This window comes from Convolutriloba macropyga, chromosome 6 (genome assembly GCF_964194025.1).
Source record: "Convolutriloba macropyga chromosome 6, txConMacr16.3, whole genome shotgun sequence".
Classification (NCBI taxonomy): Eukaryota; Metazoa; Xenacoelomorpha; order Acoela; family Convolutidae; genus Convolutriloba; species Convolutriloba macropyga.
The window spans coordinates 61,832,827-61,850,725 of NC_134473.1; the positions used below are offsets into that span (position 1 = coordinate 61,832,827).

Sequence of the window (17,899 nt, forward strand, 5' to 3'; positions counted from 1 at the left end):
GAAATTTTGTAAAGCGCACTCGCCGCGCAAGTTAGGATATAAAACATAATCGTCACTCGCGACTCAAGAATAAGTACGCAATCTCATTTGAGTACGACAAACACAAAACAAAGTCAAAAACGGATTTTGATTACTCTATTTCATTAACTATGGTTGTCTTTGAATTTCTTAAAACGTCATACACACCAATTTGCTCGAAAAACACGTGGACAGAATAGTGGGTTCTAATGAAGAAATGAGTAAGTGTTTCTATGCTGTGATTATGTCTGAAGAACATTGGAAAAAATTTGTTGCTTTCAGGCATCTATCACACATCTGCACAATGAAATAAAATGAATTTGCAAAATCTTAACAGTTGAGAGTTTTTTATTTTAATCTTGTTTATATTTTTTAGTGAGGAGAGGTTGTCGAGTATCATATATATGGTATGAAAATATTTGCTCCGCAAATTTTTGTTTTTGAGAAACACATTAGATTTAACTTCATGTATTGCCGCTATGTCACCTATGCACATGTTGATCTTTTTTGCCGTTGTCATTAGGTAATTGTTTGTGATAGACCTCTCTAATTTCGTCAAGATGCATTATCGATGCTATCGTTTCCACCGTTGACGTTTAAAACTTTGCATCGATCTTTCTCTCGATGTTTTTGTATACCATATTTACGATGAACTCTTGGCTGTCAGTGATGGTTTTAATTCCTTCAATATTTTTTATTCCATCAATGACAAATTCGCTTTTGTTCAGAGAAATTGGAGCATTTAGATGACAAGTGCATAGTTTTTCACAATCTGTGCACCTGAAGACGGCTTGGTTCTTTTTCATAATGAAAACTGAAGTTTAAATTTTTATTGTGAGCATTTCTGACTGCTCGTAAAATCATTATTTACAGTTCGATTTTATCCTTGAATATAGACAAAAAAATGGTTAACCAGAGTATTCAAGGGGAACTCTCAGACAAAAACCAAATAACAGGATTGGTTATTTTCTTGCGATTGTCAGACAGGTCACCGCTTGAACTCAAGTAGGAAATCATGGATCATTGCTTCCAGTTTTCGCCTTTGCACAATACTGTACACGTTACGTGCTCTGGGTGTCCAGGGCAGTCTGTTGTGATGTAGCAAATTTCGTAAAAGGTTTTGTGCAAAATTTTGTTCAAACCGCGGAGGACGTGCTCATTTAAGTGTTACCGGTTGTCGTCTATATTGTGTACGTTGCTCTAGAGTTTGTGTGATGCTCTCAGGTATCACCATTTTGCGTTTCAACTCAACTGTTAGATCCAATTATTCGTAGCAAATAAGCGTTTGATAGATTTGCCGTTTGGTGTTTTCTTCAATATAAAGACTTCTTCTGCTGCAAATGCTGAATTGGTTGCAAATTTTTCACGTTATTTAGCAAAGATGGCTCTTGTGTGGGGAAAATGATCACATAAAAAATCTATACCACGGTTGAATATTTTTATTTTGTGGCATTTACTTTTTTTTGAAGTATATAAAGAGACGCGTTTTTTTCACGTTTGTGCCCGGCGCAGCTTAATGAGTCGTTATATTTGCAACCCCAGAGTGACAGAAAAAGCAGAAAAGAAGCAAAAGGTGCTTTAATATGACTAAATGTATAAAATATACAAGCAATTTCATGTTTAGTCAAACGGCGTAAAAAAATAATCGCACAAAAACAAGTAAGTATTCAAAGGGGAACTCTCAGACAATAATCCAGATAACAGGATTGCCTTTTTTTGCGATTGTCAGACAGGTTACTGCTTGAATTCAAGTAGGAAATCTTGGATCCTTGCTTCCAGTTTTCGCAATTGCACAATAGTGGACATTTTACGTGCTCTGGGTGTCCACTGCAGTCTGTTGTGATGTTGCAACTTTCGTAAAAGGTTTTAAAAGAGAAAGTATAGCATTACACATGTATAGCATTAAAAAGAGAGTAAGGTTTACTGGGATGAGTCCACTGTTCTACAAAAAGCTTTTGCTAAGCTGAAAGGTTTGGTTACAGTAAAGCTTGAATGAAAAAAAAAAACAGTCACGAAAATGTCTTTTTAATCTATCTTTCAGCTTTGTTGTTTTGCAGCTTAGTATTTGCAGGGATGTGGGTAGACTGTTTCATTTTCTATATAGGTTAAAAAAATTGTTGATATAAATTATACACCTGTGATCTTGGAAAATGAGTATTTTGTTCGGCTATGTATGTGACAATTTGCACTTGGATGCTTCAAGTTACTGTTGAATTCTGATTGCTAGCTTTTGATTGGTGACGTAGTCGTAAAAATACAAAAATTAATCGTAAATCAATTCGTTGTTGAACCTTCGAAGCATTTTTGTGGATTCTCATAGCTCTCGGTTTTTAGATCTGAGCAAAGATCTCTTTAATCCCCAGTTTAGTTACCGTTCAAGCAAAGAAATTAATTATTTTTTAACATTGATAAATAACAGAGCCCAGTAATTTAAATGCCATAGGACAATCGAAATGAAAAGGTTTTGAATCCTTGTCAGTTTTATGGTTTTGTTTCCTACGTCCTTGTTCTGTTTTTTTTACTTGAGATTTAAACTTGAATTTATCCTCAATTATTTTTCCAGGGTTTTTGCATTCGCTTTTTTCAGGAACAGTTTTTTTTGCCAATCATTAAAATTTGCATATCTTTGTTTTTAAAACTATCGCTTGCCTGCAATTTGATACATTGTGTTTTCCCTGCTTTCAAATATAGTTCTTGATTTTTAAAGAATGAACTAAATTTGCTAAGTGATTCCAATAAAAACTTTTTAGCTAATTGGTTGATATGAAGAAAATGGATTTATTGAGTTAGGTATGGAGCTTTTAACGTCGACAAATTATCAATTATAGAGTAGTGACCAAGCACAGTTCCCTGGGGTACGCCTTGTTTCACTTAGTACGAACTAGAGTAAAAGTCATTGACGCGTACTCGTTGATGCCAATTGGTTAGATAAATTTCAATAAGATTTTTTGCCGAAAAATAAAATCAGACTTCCTTCAGTTTTTGTTATAGTTTTATTGAGAAATGATGGCTTTTTATGAAAATTGCTGTAGTGACTGATATAGATCTGTACTTAATAACAATTATTAAATCACCTTTTTTCAATGGAGGCAAAACAATAACTACTTTCAACTGTTTGGGTAAAATTTGGTGTTTACTTTGGTTGAATATGTAAATCAAATTTGCATCAATTACAAACATAGCATCTTAAGTTGCCCATGAAGGAACTGTACATGGTCCTAAAGGCTTACTTGAATTCAATTCCCATATTGCAGTTCTTATTTTTACATAAAGATTTACTATGTAATCGAACAAATGTAAAAAGGATTGCATTAGTGGTAGATAATAACCTCTTTTAAATTCGAAAATGTTTCTTAAAACAAGAATTAGTTTACTACACCTTTTATTTTATTAAATTTTTGGATCTTTACTTTGTGCCCCCCCCCCCGCTTAGTTTACAAATTATATTTGAACCCTCCAGGCAAAAATCTCATATCTCGGTTTTTTTTACATAATGATTTACTATGTAACCGCTCTTGATATGTAACTTGGTTTTGCACAACGTGCTCTCCCAAACGGAAAAGATCCAAATTTCATTAGTGGTATAAAATAACCTCATGATGTTATTTGAAGCAGTTGTTATGTAATGGTTTTGACTTGAGATTCAACTCGCATTTATCTCCAATTATTATGCCAAGTTACTTGCGTTCTATTTTTCAACAACAGTTCTTTTGTCAACTATTAAAGTTTTCAAATCTTTGGTTTTAAAACTACCACTTGGCTGCAATTTGATGTTTTGTGTTTTCCCTGCGTTCAGATTTGCTTCTTGATTTTTAAAGTATGAACTAAATTTTTAGCTAATTGGTTGATTTGAAGAAAACAAATGCAATCATCTGCATATGTTGTTTTAGGATTTATTGAGTTATTTTTTGAGCTTTTGAGATCAAAGTATCAATTAGAGAGTAATGACCAAGCACAGTTCCCTGCGGTACGCCTTGTTTCACTTAGTACGAACTAGAGTAAATATCATTGGCTCGTACTCGTTGATGCCAATTGGTTAGATAAATTTCAATAAGATTTTTGCCGAAAGACAAAATCAGATTTCCTTCAGTTTTTGTAATAGCTTCTATTGAGAAATGATTGCTGTTTTTTATGGAAAATGCTTTATTGGCTGATATAGATCTGTACTTAATAACATTTAGCGGATCACCTTTTTTAAATGGAGGCATAACATTAGCTTCTTTCAACTTTTTGGGAAAAATTTGGTGTTTTTTTCCTTGACTTTGTAAATCAAATTTGCAGCAATTACGCACATAGCATCTTAAGTTGCCCATGAGGGAACTGTACATGGTCCTAAAGGCTTACTTGGATTCAACTCTCGTATTGCAGTTCTTATTTTTACAATGATTTGCTATGTAATCGAACAAATGTAAAGAGGGTTGCATTATTGGTAGATAATAACTTCTTTTAACAAGACGACGAAGTTCGAAAACGTTTTTTAAAACCAGAATTAGTTTAGTACATCATTTACTTTATTAAATTTTAGGATCTTTACTTTTGTGCTCCCCCGCCCCCAGCTTAGGGTGTGCATTATATTTGCACCCTCCAGGCAAACATCTCACACCTCGGTTTTTTTTACATAATGATTTACTATGTAATCGCACTTGATATGTAACTTGGGTTTGCATAACGTGCTCTCCCAAACGGAAAAGATCCAAATTTCTTTAGTGGTATAAAATAACCTCTTATGATGTCATTTGAAGCACCTTAGTGTATTTAGTTACTACCCCACAATAGTAGTTCGAGAGCAATTCTTCCCACGTTAGTCGGTTATGTTGATCCTAGTTACAATTTAAAAAAATAATGTGCTATCTTTTTACTGGGATTTAAGGTTAAATGATTTGAGATGTGGACTCGAAGATCCTTCTATATTCTGTCTGGGTGTGCGTTAAGTGCCAGTGCGCCATTCATTAGTGTTGAAGACAAGAGGAAGGAGAGTTCTGTTGCTAGCAAGTTGTCTTCTGCAGTAAATAAGAACAACCCTGTAAAAAAAATTGCTGGGAGAGAATGATTTTCTTGGTGTTAATTTGCTAGTAGTAAAAGAAAAGCTTTGAGAAGTTCATGTACAAGGAAATATGCCCCACGGTTTGAGTCTATTTTGAATTAGTTAAGCGTTACCTTTGTGGCTCAGCACAATTTTTTCGTCCGTTACTGCTGTAGACGCAATTTTCTCGTTTAATGACAAAAAATTGTAAGCTCAGATTCAATTTTTAATGGCCGCAAAGCGATAGCTATTATTGGCCTTTTTGTTTTTTTACTATTCAAAAATTTTGAATTAGGGCACTCCTTTTCCTAAGATCTGTTCACACATTTTCATTTTTGCAGTCAAATTGGAGAAGTGATTTTGGTCACGTCGAAACAGGAAGTGGACCTAAATAACGAGTGGTTTTTGGCGTAATTTTTTTTACTCTAATTTTAAAGTTACAACCATATGACGTCACAATCACTTCAAATATGCTTTTTCTTCATTCGTTTATGCAATTTGAGCTGAATTGCGTTCGTGACGTCATTTTCACTCTAAGTGGAAAGTTTTTTTGTTTATTCGCGTGATAGGTTGCATGACTTCAAATTGATTATCCTTGAACCAATATAAAGTTGAAATCGTTTTTTACTAATGCCGACCGTTTTCAGAAGGATTTTTATTCCAGTTGGTTTTTTGTTTTAAAATTGTAGTAAAGTGGAAAATTTTGTTCTGATTGCTTTCAGCTTTGTTGTTTTCAGTTCTTGAGTTCAATACTTCCTTAATCATAGCTTTTTGCGGGTATCCAGTTTATTTTCTAAATACTTTTTAGTCTTTGCTCTTCTGGTCTTCACCCTAAACATACTCGCGAAATACTTCAGCTGAAACTAAATGCCTGAAAAACAATAAATTTGTATTAGCAAACCAAATGATCCAAGAAGCAGTTCGAAGGATACTGTTTTGGTAGATACTAAGGGATTAGGAAATCTCCAGACTCTAAATATTTGGGATTAATTTTATAGTAATCTAACTTCCCAGTCAATTAAAAAAAAGTAAGATAGCTCAGGGAATAAATTGTAATGACGCAATTGAAATTAGGCAAAAATTGCAAACACATACTCCACTCTTGTTTTGTCTCAATTGAAATATTCAGTCTGGTTTATCCTACATATAAAACTTCATAGTGATGTTTCTCGAAATAGTGATGTTTCTTGATGTTCCAAAGACCATTCTAGGGAATTGCGAATTAAATGGATCATTGGAATTGAATCAAGATTGAACCAATTGTATATCTGATTTAAAAAGCAGCTTTGGGCTTCTTGGAACTCCTTCTTCGGAAGGAGTGGTTGTCGAATAGTTTTGATCCATATACATGTGTATAATAATACTTTTTTAAGCTTCGACGTCCAGTCTTTGCCTTTATTTTTAATTGCTCTGAAACGAAGTTTGTTGCAATTATATAAGTCTTGTCGGTCTTTTTTATGCAATTTTTCGCTTGACCAATCTTTCGTCTGACGCATTTGACTTTTCGTGCTCAAAAATCGGATAACAGGTAGCGCCCAGCAGGCATTAAGAGCTCTTAGAGCCTTTCAGCTCACTAGTCGTCAATTCTGCGATTCACAGAATCTGTTTTGGAGACTCGCGCCCCTTCAATTAAGCTAAAACTAGCCTCAGTAAAACGTGCTACTGACGAAGCCAGGTCGTTTGAGAGCAATTCGCCCGACATTAGCCGGTTATGTTCTTCATTTCTCTGCACATTTATTTATTTATCTTCATTTTATCAATAAATTGGGAAATACAAAATTATTGGGGAGGGTGTTTTTAATTCATTTTGCTTTTACCAAACAAAGTATGTAAGACGGAGAACATACTTTCTGCTCATAACCAAGAGCTCAACCCTAAAATTACTTAACCCAAGAGCTAAGGCTATATCCCTGGAACGCCCCAGCCACTTTGCTTGGTTATAATCGGTCATTTGCATAAAGTAGAATTGTTTGTAGGGGAAGACAACTCGCTGTATTATTTATGAGAAAGGCCGAAGAAAAGCAGATTTTTTAATTGTTGGCGGAGGTACTACTGCATTTGCTGCTGCTAAGTATTTGAAAGATGAGGCAGATCGAAGAACCATTGGCAGTATTCTGATGGTCACAGAGGAGAATCACACACCTTATATGAAACCACCTCTTTCCAAACAACTTTGGGCTTCAACCGATGACAGTGACTTCTCTTTCACAAATTTTAGTGGATCTAAACAGTCCATATTCTACAAAAATCGAGACTTCTTCAACGATCATTTGGATCTTAAATTGGATTGTGGGAAAAGAGTGATAAAGATCGATCCGTACTCGAAAGAGGCACATTTGAGTTCGGGTGAGGTCGTCATATACGATAAATGTCTGTTGGCAACGGGTGGTGTTCCGAAAGACTTGCCTGTGTTCTCCGAGAATCCTAGTCCTGTTGTACAACGCAACCATAGTTTATTCAGAACAGTTGATGACTTTAAAGCTCTGAAAGAAAAACTGAAATCGTGCTCGAAAGTTGCTGTGGTTGGTGGAGGTTATCTTGGTTGTGAATTATCAATTGCGTTGGCTTCTGGTTACGATAAACAAAGCTGCAATGTTGTTCAAATTATACCAGAATCTGGTTATATGGGATTGGTCTTACCTAACCTTTTGAGCTCTTGGATCGGAAATAAAGTGAAAAAGATGGGAGTTGCGTTCAGAGAAAATAGCAGAGTGAAATCGGTGAAACCAGTTGATGGCGAATCAGAACAGTTAGAGCTAGAGCTCTTTGATGGGAGCAAATTGATTGTTGACCATGTAATTGTAGCAGTGGGCATTGAGCCTAATGTCGAACTAGCCGAATCTGCATGTCTGGAGCTGGACCAGAAACTGGGTGGCTATTTTGTAAATAGCGAACTTCAGTCATCGAGTCCCGATATTTGGGTGGGTGGAGATGCTTGCTCATTTTATGACACTAAGATGAATTGCAGAAGAAGGGTGGAACATCATGACCATGCAGTGGTAAGTGGAAGATTAGCCGCTAAGAACATGCTTAGATCTAAAGAGACCGACCTCACAAGAACTGCAATTGACGCCCCGGAACCATTCTATCACCAGTCCATGTTTTGGGGTGATCTCGGCGATGATTACGGTTACGAAGCGATTGGTTTGGTTGACTCAAAGCTTCATGTCAAGGCATATTTCAAGTCTAAGAGGGGACTACGCCTCATTGAGTCAAACACGAATGTAGACCCGAAAATGGATTTGAGCCAAGGTGTTCTTTTCTACATGGAACCCAGTGAATCTGATAAACCTGATTCAGAATCAAAGATTGTTGGAATTCTCTGTTGGAACATATTTGGAAAAATGCCGTATGCCAGAAATATTATCGGAGAGAACTTTTCTTGTAGTGATACTGATAAACTGATTAAAAATTTCATCTAAATGTGTGCTACGCGGAAGAAATTTTACAATTTAGATTTTTATTTGTTTCTGTTGGCAATACTTGAGCGTGGTTAAGAAAGTAAATAAAAGTTTATGCATAATTTTAATTGGAAACTGGGAGACAAAATATAGCTCGGCTCTAAAAATTGCTAGGAAAATAGATTCTAAAAAGGATTATTCGTTTTTTTTAAGAAAATTCTGATAACCTTTGAATCTTAGACGATCACTTTCAATGATACTGCAATCGTGCAGATTTATTTGAGCGGTGTCCCACTTTTCACCCCTATTTAATTAACCCTCTATCATTTAACCCCGATTTATTCACCCCTGTATCATTTCATCCCGATTTTAATCTTTTATATGATAAGGACTATTAAATTAGTTTAAAACACACGTGCATATTTTATTATGCCGAAAGTCTGCAGTGCCAGAAGTCAAAATGCCAGAAGTTTTGCTACTTAGCCAGAAATTGAATTTCGTTGACTTTCGTCCTTTTAAAACGTGCGCGTTTCGTGTTCTAGCACGGTTAAGTGACTCTGCAGAAGTCACTTCGAAATTCTGACTTAATATCTCGAACCGCTTCGTGGTTCTCGATAAACGCCAGAAGTTCTCAGTGACTTCAAGCAGAGCCACTTAACCATTACAAAATAATCACTGGGCCATGCCTCAGGGGCCGGGGGACTTGATATGAAACTATCACAACCAAAAATGGGATTGAATTGTCCACTTACTTATGACAAAACATGCCTGCAATGTCAACTGCTAATTGGCGGTGTGAAATGATAGAGGGGTTGAATGATATTGGGTTAATATATGCGGGGTTAAATAAAATAAATCGGGCTGAAAAGAAGTAGAACCGTAGGATAGGAACTTATAAGTTGAGCCTGGCTTTTTATTTTGATCAATTGTGACCAACGCATAGCTCATAACGAAGACATGAAAAAGTAGCTGAAATCACAAATTATTCTGAAGAACGAAGAAATTGAACCGATTATAAAAGATTTGTTTGCAAAGATTTAGACCCAATGTTACACATTGACATTATTTGCAAAAAATTGGTTTCGAGAAATGATCGAAGCTGACTTTATACTTCGATTCACTGAGTAAACCATGTTTTAAAAGAAAGATCAACAAAAGTGGAGAAATTTGGAAAAGAATTAAAAAAATAACAAGTTTTCTTGATCGCAAATTTGGATTATTAACCGTTGCATGCTAAACAACCTGTGGAATGCGAAATTGCAAATAAATTGACTACGCAATTTCCAAGGTACATAAAAATTTTTTGTCCAGGCAATAAGGATAAAGCTTTTGATTCTTCGCTTGATACTGAGAAGATTTAGCTTGAACTCTTGGAGGAAAAAGAAAAGATCACACTCCTCGAGTAGCTTTTTCTAATGGGCCTGAAAATCTTGCCTTTTTAGTTGTTTTTATTTCTGAGAACATGTTGGCGAAAATTGTAGCAATAAAAATGTCGAGTTTGGGAAAGATGTGATTTTAAATGAGCATTGGTGGTACAAACAAAGGCAGCTTTGAGTTTTAATTTTCAGACTTTTTAATTGCTCTTGAACGAAGTTCATAGCAATTATTGTAACGTTTTCGTCCTTAAGTTTTGAGTAATCTTAATTGTTCTCGTTCCGAAGTAAAGCTTGTTGCTAAAATAAAAACGATTGCAGCATAGCAACAAACAGGAACTGATAGCCGAGTGGGCAGTGCTTCTGGTTAGGAATTGGGGGTCCATAGTTCGAATCCCGGTGTGGTCAACTGTTTTTTCCACCCGACTGTCGTTCGGAAGCAGTTCCTCCTACATTAGTCGGTTTGTTTTTTCATCTTGCAATACCGTCTTAACATAAATGAGCCTTGCCTTGTTTGCGCTTGAGGACTCGTATTGCGAGTAATGCTGACACATTTTTGTGTCGAATTTTTGCTGGACCGTTTTGATTTTTCGATTGCATTTTTCCATTGACATCTTCTCTTTTGCCTGGTCTAAATTGCTCTTTCACAGTTTGAAGCAAAGTGCCCTACGTTGTATTATTTGTTTGCACATTGGAGTCTGATATTCGAGAACTCTTAAGGAACAAAAATTTCTTCAATCTTTTTCTGTAGAAAGTTGTCATAATTTCTAATATTATACTCTAGTTGATTTATAGTTTGCTAGATACCAGAATTATCTTACTAGTTATCTAGATATATTTTTAAAAATCTGTTAGAATATTTTTGAGAGTTGTGAGAATTAATTAGGAGAGTGATTTCTCGAAAAAGTTGATATCTTGTTGAGAACTGCAGCACAGCATAACATCAATCCAACTTGTTAACTGTAGTACTGGGAAATGATTTCACGCGGTGACGTTATCAATTTGACGTAAGCAACATCACTATCTTTTTCACAAAAAACATCAAGATAGCGCTTCAATTTGTAATAATTTAGCCTTTTCTGAAGACTTAGGGGAATTTTGGCAACTCTTATCTAGGTTTATTCAAAAAGAACTGTAAAAAATTTTGTTTCAGGATGAAAGAAACGTTTACATTTTTTTTGTTTTAAAACAGCGTTTACAACACAGCTACGTGTGATTGAATGAGAGTAATGTTCTCAGAAGTCGAGCTTTGGGCTGATTTACTAAATTGTTTAATTTTCTTGGCATTTTCACAATGGAAGTGAATGCTATTGTTCGAAATGGCAATTTCTAACAATTGCTAGCCGACCTATGTTGCCCAGCTCTGCATAAAATGCTTGTTACTTCTCAAGTCTCTCGCAAGTAAATATTTTGGTAGGTCAAAATGAGGGGATCTAATCTAGTATTGTAGATGCTTCCCTTATGGAAACAAAACTTTGTTGCATTGATTGCCGCTTCCAATGGAAAGCTTGACTTGGCATAGGATTAATTTTTAACCTTCATTCGTTTCTCTTAATTAATGTTTCATTGGATATAGACCCTCCAGTGCGTACTTAATAATAGGCGTGTGTCGCTTTTTGTTCGTAAACCTGGAAGAGACCCTAAAATAGCAGAATGGCTCTTTGCAATTGTACAGGAACTTTTTGCGCCCAGATCCAGATCTACTTTGAAGCCGCTTCAATGCAATTTACAGTCGTGACTTAAAACGGTATGTCAAATTTATTACCAATTGTTGAAGCAGTTTTAATTGTAGTCTCCAAAAACTTGCGATACTCTAAAGCAGTCAATTGATAAGGAATAACTCGTTAAAGCATGTGAGTTTTTAATTTGATCCAACGATGACCTTGTTTGCCTCTTTCTTGTTGTTTTTTCCTGTACTTGGTACATGCATCAATTTTAACTTACCTAAGACGTGCTGAAAACGGTTTTCTTTTTGAGAAAGAGAAAATGAGATGCCTGAGAAAACGTAGAGACTTGACAAGTGCGTATCTCATTGCGAAACATAGCCCGGTAAATTTTTTTTCGGTGGGAGTTTATAACAATTCAGATGACTTGAACTGTGTTGAGGCGCTGTCTTGTTCACCCGAAGAAGCGTATTTGTGGCGAGTTTTTCAATTTTGTTGGAGTGTATTTGAAATAGAAAAATACGTTTTTAGATCAAATTGCTGAACATATTTCATTTTTTTTCTTTCCGAAATGGTTCCATTAAATCGCATTGCAAGTTTTCAAAAGCTTTTTGATTCATCTTGACCCCTCTGGGTAGATAGTAGACATTTATGATACCTTTTCTCATTTTTTTTTCTGGTACAGTGATTTTGACGCGTTTTTTAAATCAATCTTGGCCAAATATTTTGTGTATATGGATGGGATTGAGTGGCTAAGCATTTTCCTTCCTCTGGAATTTTTGTCAGTGTTTGCACCTTTAACTTAAGGAAAAAACCGAAGAGGGACAAATCGACGGATTTTTATAGATTTGATGTTTACAATTTTTGAGATGTTTTTATTTGTTGGTTTAGTATGATGACTTACTTTTCTGCTGTCAATCAAAACCATTTAACGTAATTTTTGTTATGTTCAATGTTGAGTGCTTGTTTGCTGATGCGAATTTTGTGGCAAAGCGTTCGTTTTTCCTTAATTCTCTTAAGCGTGTGGGTTTGTTTTTTCTGCGGGTATTGTAGTATGCAGGAAAATTGTGAACAAAATTAATTGATAATATTTGAGATGGAACAGCTCCAAACATCAGCAAATCTGACTTGCATTTAACATATTGTGCGATCGGAATCTTGTTAGCAAAATTTGTTGATGCAATTAAGCTTTTGAAATGATTTGTTTTTTGGATTTTTTTTTGTTTTTAGTTTGTGCTGTTACAAAAATCCGGAACTTTGATTGGCAGATTACAAATCAATATAGTTTATTTTCTTTTGGCATCTTTCCATTTTCTATTAAACATGAAGATTACGATTACTTCTAAATTGTAGAATAATTTAAATAGGTAAAATTAGTGCCAATATTTAAAATTTCATCATTCCTGTATATAAATTTTCTTTAGTTTAATCGCCAAAATCTTTTTCAGTTCCCACCTATAAAAAAATTCGAATGCGTATAGTAGCAGTGATGCTATTAAAACGCCCTTTAAACCCATGACTCTCTTAAAATGGTGAACTGTATTCGAAATTGTTGAGCAAGATTTTGATTAGACTAAAGATTTCCAACCAAATATGTTCAAAAATCTTATAAATCATTAGCTGATCAGAAAATTATTCTTGATAAATTTACTAAAAAGTCATTATGAAACTAATGGCACCTGTCTTTTGGAAGCTCTAGGAACGGACTAAAGAGGCAGAAAAACTCAAAAAATTACAAACAATTTGCGAAAACAAATTATTGAGACCATTAAACTCATTATCTGATATCTGAATATTTTAAATTTTTATTCAATTTTTATTTATACTAATTCAGCAAAATTTATAATGAAAGAATAACTCAGTACAATGATGCCATATTTGAAATACCTTGGCATCTGTTATTACGCGAATGTGCTAAAAGAAGAGAAAAAAAACACAAATACACCACTCACAAAACTTTTATGAAAACACATATTGTTCAACTCAATACATCAGTTACGATTTACTGTCAGTAGAGATGTTAACTTTTGATGTACAACGAATTGGTTGCGATCTCACAGTGATGATAGCAAGTTATAAGTTGACGAAAAGAACAAAAAGGGAAAAAATTGAGAAATCAGTAAAATTGTGTAATATCATAAATTTTAGACTGTTCGCTATAAACTGACTGTTTTGGGTAACATCATTCATTAAATCGTCAATTACAAGCTTATGAGAGCGGTCAGCATTTTACAGCTACCTTAAGAGTTAAAAAAACATGCGAAAACAGCAACTTCAAAAAAAAATTGAGCGAGATAAGTACCGAAGCCATTCAAAAGAGTACTTTTCAGTAAAAACTTTCCTATATTCAATTAATTGTTTAACATTAATGGAAGTCTTCTTTTTTGAACATGATGACTTCAAAAAATCAAATATGAACAAATAAACTAAAACCACGAAATTTTTGATAAAACCCGTAGTATCAACACCATTCAATTCAATAGCTTTCAACAGAAGCCAATAAATACGCTAACTGATGCGTCGATGGGACAGCAAGGATGTTTGTAGTTCATAAGTCATCAATAAGATTTTACATTGAGTCATTAACTATGAAAACAACAACAAATACAGGCAAAATCCAAAAATTCTGTAGAAAAGTGCGAGGAGACAATGTCGAAGCCGTTTAAACAATAAGCTTTTCTCTGAAAACTTTATCTGTCAACCATTGAACATCTTCTCCAAGTCAATGGCAGGTATCAATTTATGGGATAATGTGATAAGATACAAAAGGAACCAATAATTCGAAAATAGCCAAAAATTCAAATTTTTAGAAATCTTGAAATTGAAGCCGTATAACCAAAAGTTAGAAGGTAAAACAGCTAACCATATTAGTTTCGGTTGCAGTAGAAAGGAAGGAGGTCCTGTCACTACTGAGACTGACATAAAACTCACGAAAATTTGTTTATGATTGGCTGATGTTGAAAAAAAAATTTCGAATTTTTTTAAGTCTTAACAGCCATTAGCTCTCCAATCAAAACACAAAATAGGTTCATTTAATGCTCATTACGAAACCTATTGCTCTGATATATAAATTCGACAAGTATACGCCATAGGACTCCAAAAATTTAGTAAAACCTCGAAAAGGAAATCAAAATTTCATTTAAAATTACAAAAACTCAAGAGTCGAAGCCAAAAAAAAACATAAATCGATTCCTTGAAAACGAATTTTCTAATTGAGGTTTGTCATTAACGGAACTTCGATATGAAAAGTGACTAGTTTCTAGGTGAATTAAAAAACAAAAAAATTATGAAAAGTTTTCTAAAAAAGAGCTCTCGAATTTTTTTGATAGTAGACTTTCCTATGAGACCAGAACTAGTCTTTCTTCTATCGCCTTTTGTCTATTAGGAACACAAAATTGATTCATTTTGTGGCGTGAAATGCAATTTTGTATTAAAATTATAGAATGATCCTAATTTAAGGAAAAATTACACTAAAAGAACAAAATTATGTCGTGTTCACACAAAACTTCAATCCTCGATAACTCTTCGATAAGCAAAATTCAAAAAATTTTTTAATTTCATATTCTACGCTGGACAAGCTTTGTAATGATACCAGTCTCAACTCTCCACGATGAATATATTGATCGGCCAAAATTGTCTGAACAAAAAAAACCCATTTGAGTATATAGTTCCTCCCCCCACAAGTGGGGTCGGAACAATAAGGTCAAAACCTTGCAGATGGGTAGATGAATTATTGGTGTCGCCCAATAAGAGGGGGCTTTTATTCAATAATTAGTTCTGTTTCACTAACCCAATGAAAGGGGAAGAGAAGAAATTGTCCAAAACGTCACGGAGGCGATGTCGAAGAAGGTAACCCTGAAATAATTTGAGTGAAAGGACTTTCAAAATATAGTTGATTGATCATGAAATTGAACCAGAATCATGATAGCGATTAACCAGTTAATATATTTGTTGACAAAAAAAGTTTTAATGCTATCAGGCTGAAGTTTTAAAATAATTAGAACGAGAGGTGAAATTTGAATTGATTTGTATCTTGGGCACTGCTGAAACTGTCAATTGTCATCTAAATGATCTACAAAAAGCTAAACTTTTTCAGAGTAGTCATTAGATGGTGTATTGTTGCAGTAGTTGTCAAGATAACTTCACCAGTCGAAGAATTTATGCCAAGCATGTCGCCTCTTGCAACCCAGATACCGTCTCCACACGTTATTCTTCTCAGACTTTTGTTTGTTGTTTATGCAGTCAAAGTTTTGCCATCAAATTTGACTTTGTTCATCATTTGGTAAACCACTTGTCAGAGATTGAGGTAAGTTTCTATGATAACTCCTCTGGTTTCTATTAAATTATGTTAGTATATTCTGATATGTCTAATTTAGATTCTTTTTCGAGTTTGAGTTCTCGGGTTAGTGTTGTTTTAAATTTTGAGGTATTTAAATTTTGTTGTTTTGATATTTTGTGGTGCTGTGGTAGAAGCGTTCCGTTTTTGCTCCAAGATTGAATTCAAATAACCAGCTGTTTTCATGTAGTTAATAAGACTGCTAGCTCGAGGCTGTGCGTCGCATAGAATGTTCCACATACGTCTCAGCTTTGTCAAATTTTTGTGCTGAGATGAAAAGCTCTTGTGACTTTTAATTTTTCGAAGGTCAAATTGAAGCATTTTTTCCGTTGCAAACTTGGACTTTTATTTTGAAAAATGAACAGTTAAGAACTCTCCTGCTGAATTAATTTTACCAGGTGCAAAAAGAATTGTGTTGTCAATTGTTTTGCAATATAAAACAGATTTTCACAGAAAAGAAAGTTCAAAATTATCACAGTTTAAAGACTAGTTAACGAATAAAATGAAATAAAAAATAAGTTGTTTTATGTCAAGTTTTGTCGTTTTGGCAAGAAGTTAATATCAAGTTATTTTAATTCATGTGCGCTATAATCGCACAAGTTTGGCTTTTATTCAATTTTAAACAATCCAAACAGATTTTTTCTGTCTTTCATTGTTAACGTTCTAAATCGAAGAAAGTCTGAATTATATAACGGAAAATATGACGTTTTTGTTTATCATAAAGCACACGCTGGTTGTTTCTGGTGTATGCTGATATCATGCTTCAAACCATTTTGGATCAGTTGGAGAAAGTGAACTAATTTAAATTTGCACTAAAAACTGTTTGTTCAAGCCAGAGATACCAGCGAAAAGATCAACGAAGTGTTTGTTTTTCCTCATTCTCAAGAAAATTTGGTTCCTAAAGCTTTCGTATACATCAGGAATATCACAGTTGTTGAATTGGATTAGGTTTTTGGGCGAGTGAAAACAAAGAAAACAACTACAAGTTGCGGTTTTATAATGAAAATATTATTTTTAGTGTTTAAAGAAAGAAGAAACTAAAAATTGCTTTTCTCTATTTTTTTAATGAATTGTTTACGTCGGTTTAAAATAGTGCGATTTCTATGATTTTACGTTTATACGCTTTGGGTATAACGGAAACCTGATGAACTACAAAGATTATAAACGATCTCAAAACTTATAGTAACTAAAAGAATGAGAAAAATCCCGTAAAAAGTTTTAAAAATGTTTTTTTTTCTGTTTATTTTGTCTTTTGAATGATTTTTTTAACGTTATAATGAAATTTTCTCTTTGTTATGTTTTTAATCAAATTTGTGTAATACAATATAATTTTTTGAGTACAATGTATTGACAATTTTATCTCAAATAAGTTTTGAATTTATAAATTTTTATAACAGCGCCCCTTTTTCAACCTGCGATAAATTTTGTAATTTTTTTCATAAAATTGAAAAGTAGCCTCTAAGGGGTACAAAATGATGTCTTTTGCCGCTGTGAAAATGAAAATTTCACTTCAGAAGAAAAATGCCGGCTCCACCATTTTTTAAAAAATGTTAGAACAATAATTTACTTGTACTTGGGAAAGTACTTGATATATTTATACATTCATAATGCAATTTTCAACGAACCAGATTTTCGCACGAACAGATTTATGATGGTTTACAAAAGAAAAATTGGACCAGAGAAATAATCTTGACACAAGTTGCGGGTATAACGAGAACAGTGTTGCCGCAACCAAAGCGAGATCGAAGAAAGAAACAGAAAGCGTGGACAGTTTTTTGCAATGTTTGTCAACTTAAGTTTGACAGTCCGCAATTGCTTAACTTGCATTGCAAATTGAGTCACTCTGTCAAGAATGGGGATCTATCGACGGGATCCCTGCAGTTTCTAGTAACTGTGTTTGATTGCGACCTTTGTCGGAAGAAGTTCGGATCTCTCGACGATCTTGAAACTCACTGCTGCGATTCCAGCCTGTCGGTCACTGATGCAAAAACAGATCTTGTTCTGCAGTATTTACCAAAAGAGTTCACGCCTTTGCACAGTTAGTCTGTCTTCAAAATAAAATAAGGAAAATAAAGAAAGTGAAT

The 17,899-nt window shown here is 34.3% G+C and overlaps 2 protein-coding genes across 8 annotated transcripts in view; both read left to right on the plus strand.

Annotated features, from left to right (window-relative positions):
• Positions 1-4,860: 4,860 nt before the first annotated feature.
• On the plus strand, positions 4,861-8,509 carry LOC142341825 (apoptosis-inducing factor 1, mitochondrial-like). 7 transcript variants are annotated; one of them, XM_075393069.1, is made up of 2 exons: positions 4,861-5,041; positions 7,018-8,509. In XM_075393069.1, exons 1-2 carry the CDS (start codon positions 4,904-4,906, stop codon positions 8,461-8,463), a joined length of 1,584 nt encoding a protein of 527 aa, XP_075249184.1. In that variant the 5' UTR covers positions 4,861-4,903; the 3' UTR covers positions 8,464-8,509. The 7 variants fall into 7 exon arrangements, with proteins under 7 accessions (XP_075249184.1, XP_075249185.1, XP_075249187.1 ...); XM_075393070.1 differs by having other exon boundaries at positions 4,861-5,023; XM_075393072.1 differs by having other exon boundaries at positions 4,862-5,023; positions 7,048-8,509.
• Positions 8,510-15,507: 6,998 nt separating this feature from the next.
• Positions 15,508-17,899, plus strand: part of LOC142341826 (uncharacterized) — a 78,884-nt gene continuing 76,492 nt past the window's right edge. The window contains exons 1-2 of the mRNA XM_075393077.1: positions 15,508-15,785; positions 17,460-17,853. Of these exons, the coding sequence (XP_075249192.1) occupies positions 15,588-15,785; positions 17,460-17,853 (592 nt within the window). The 5' untranslated portion in view covers positions 15,508-15,587. The remainder of the gene's footprint in view (positions 15,786-17,459; positions 17,854-17,899) is intronic.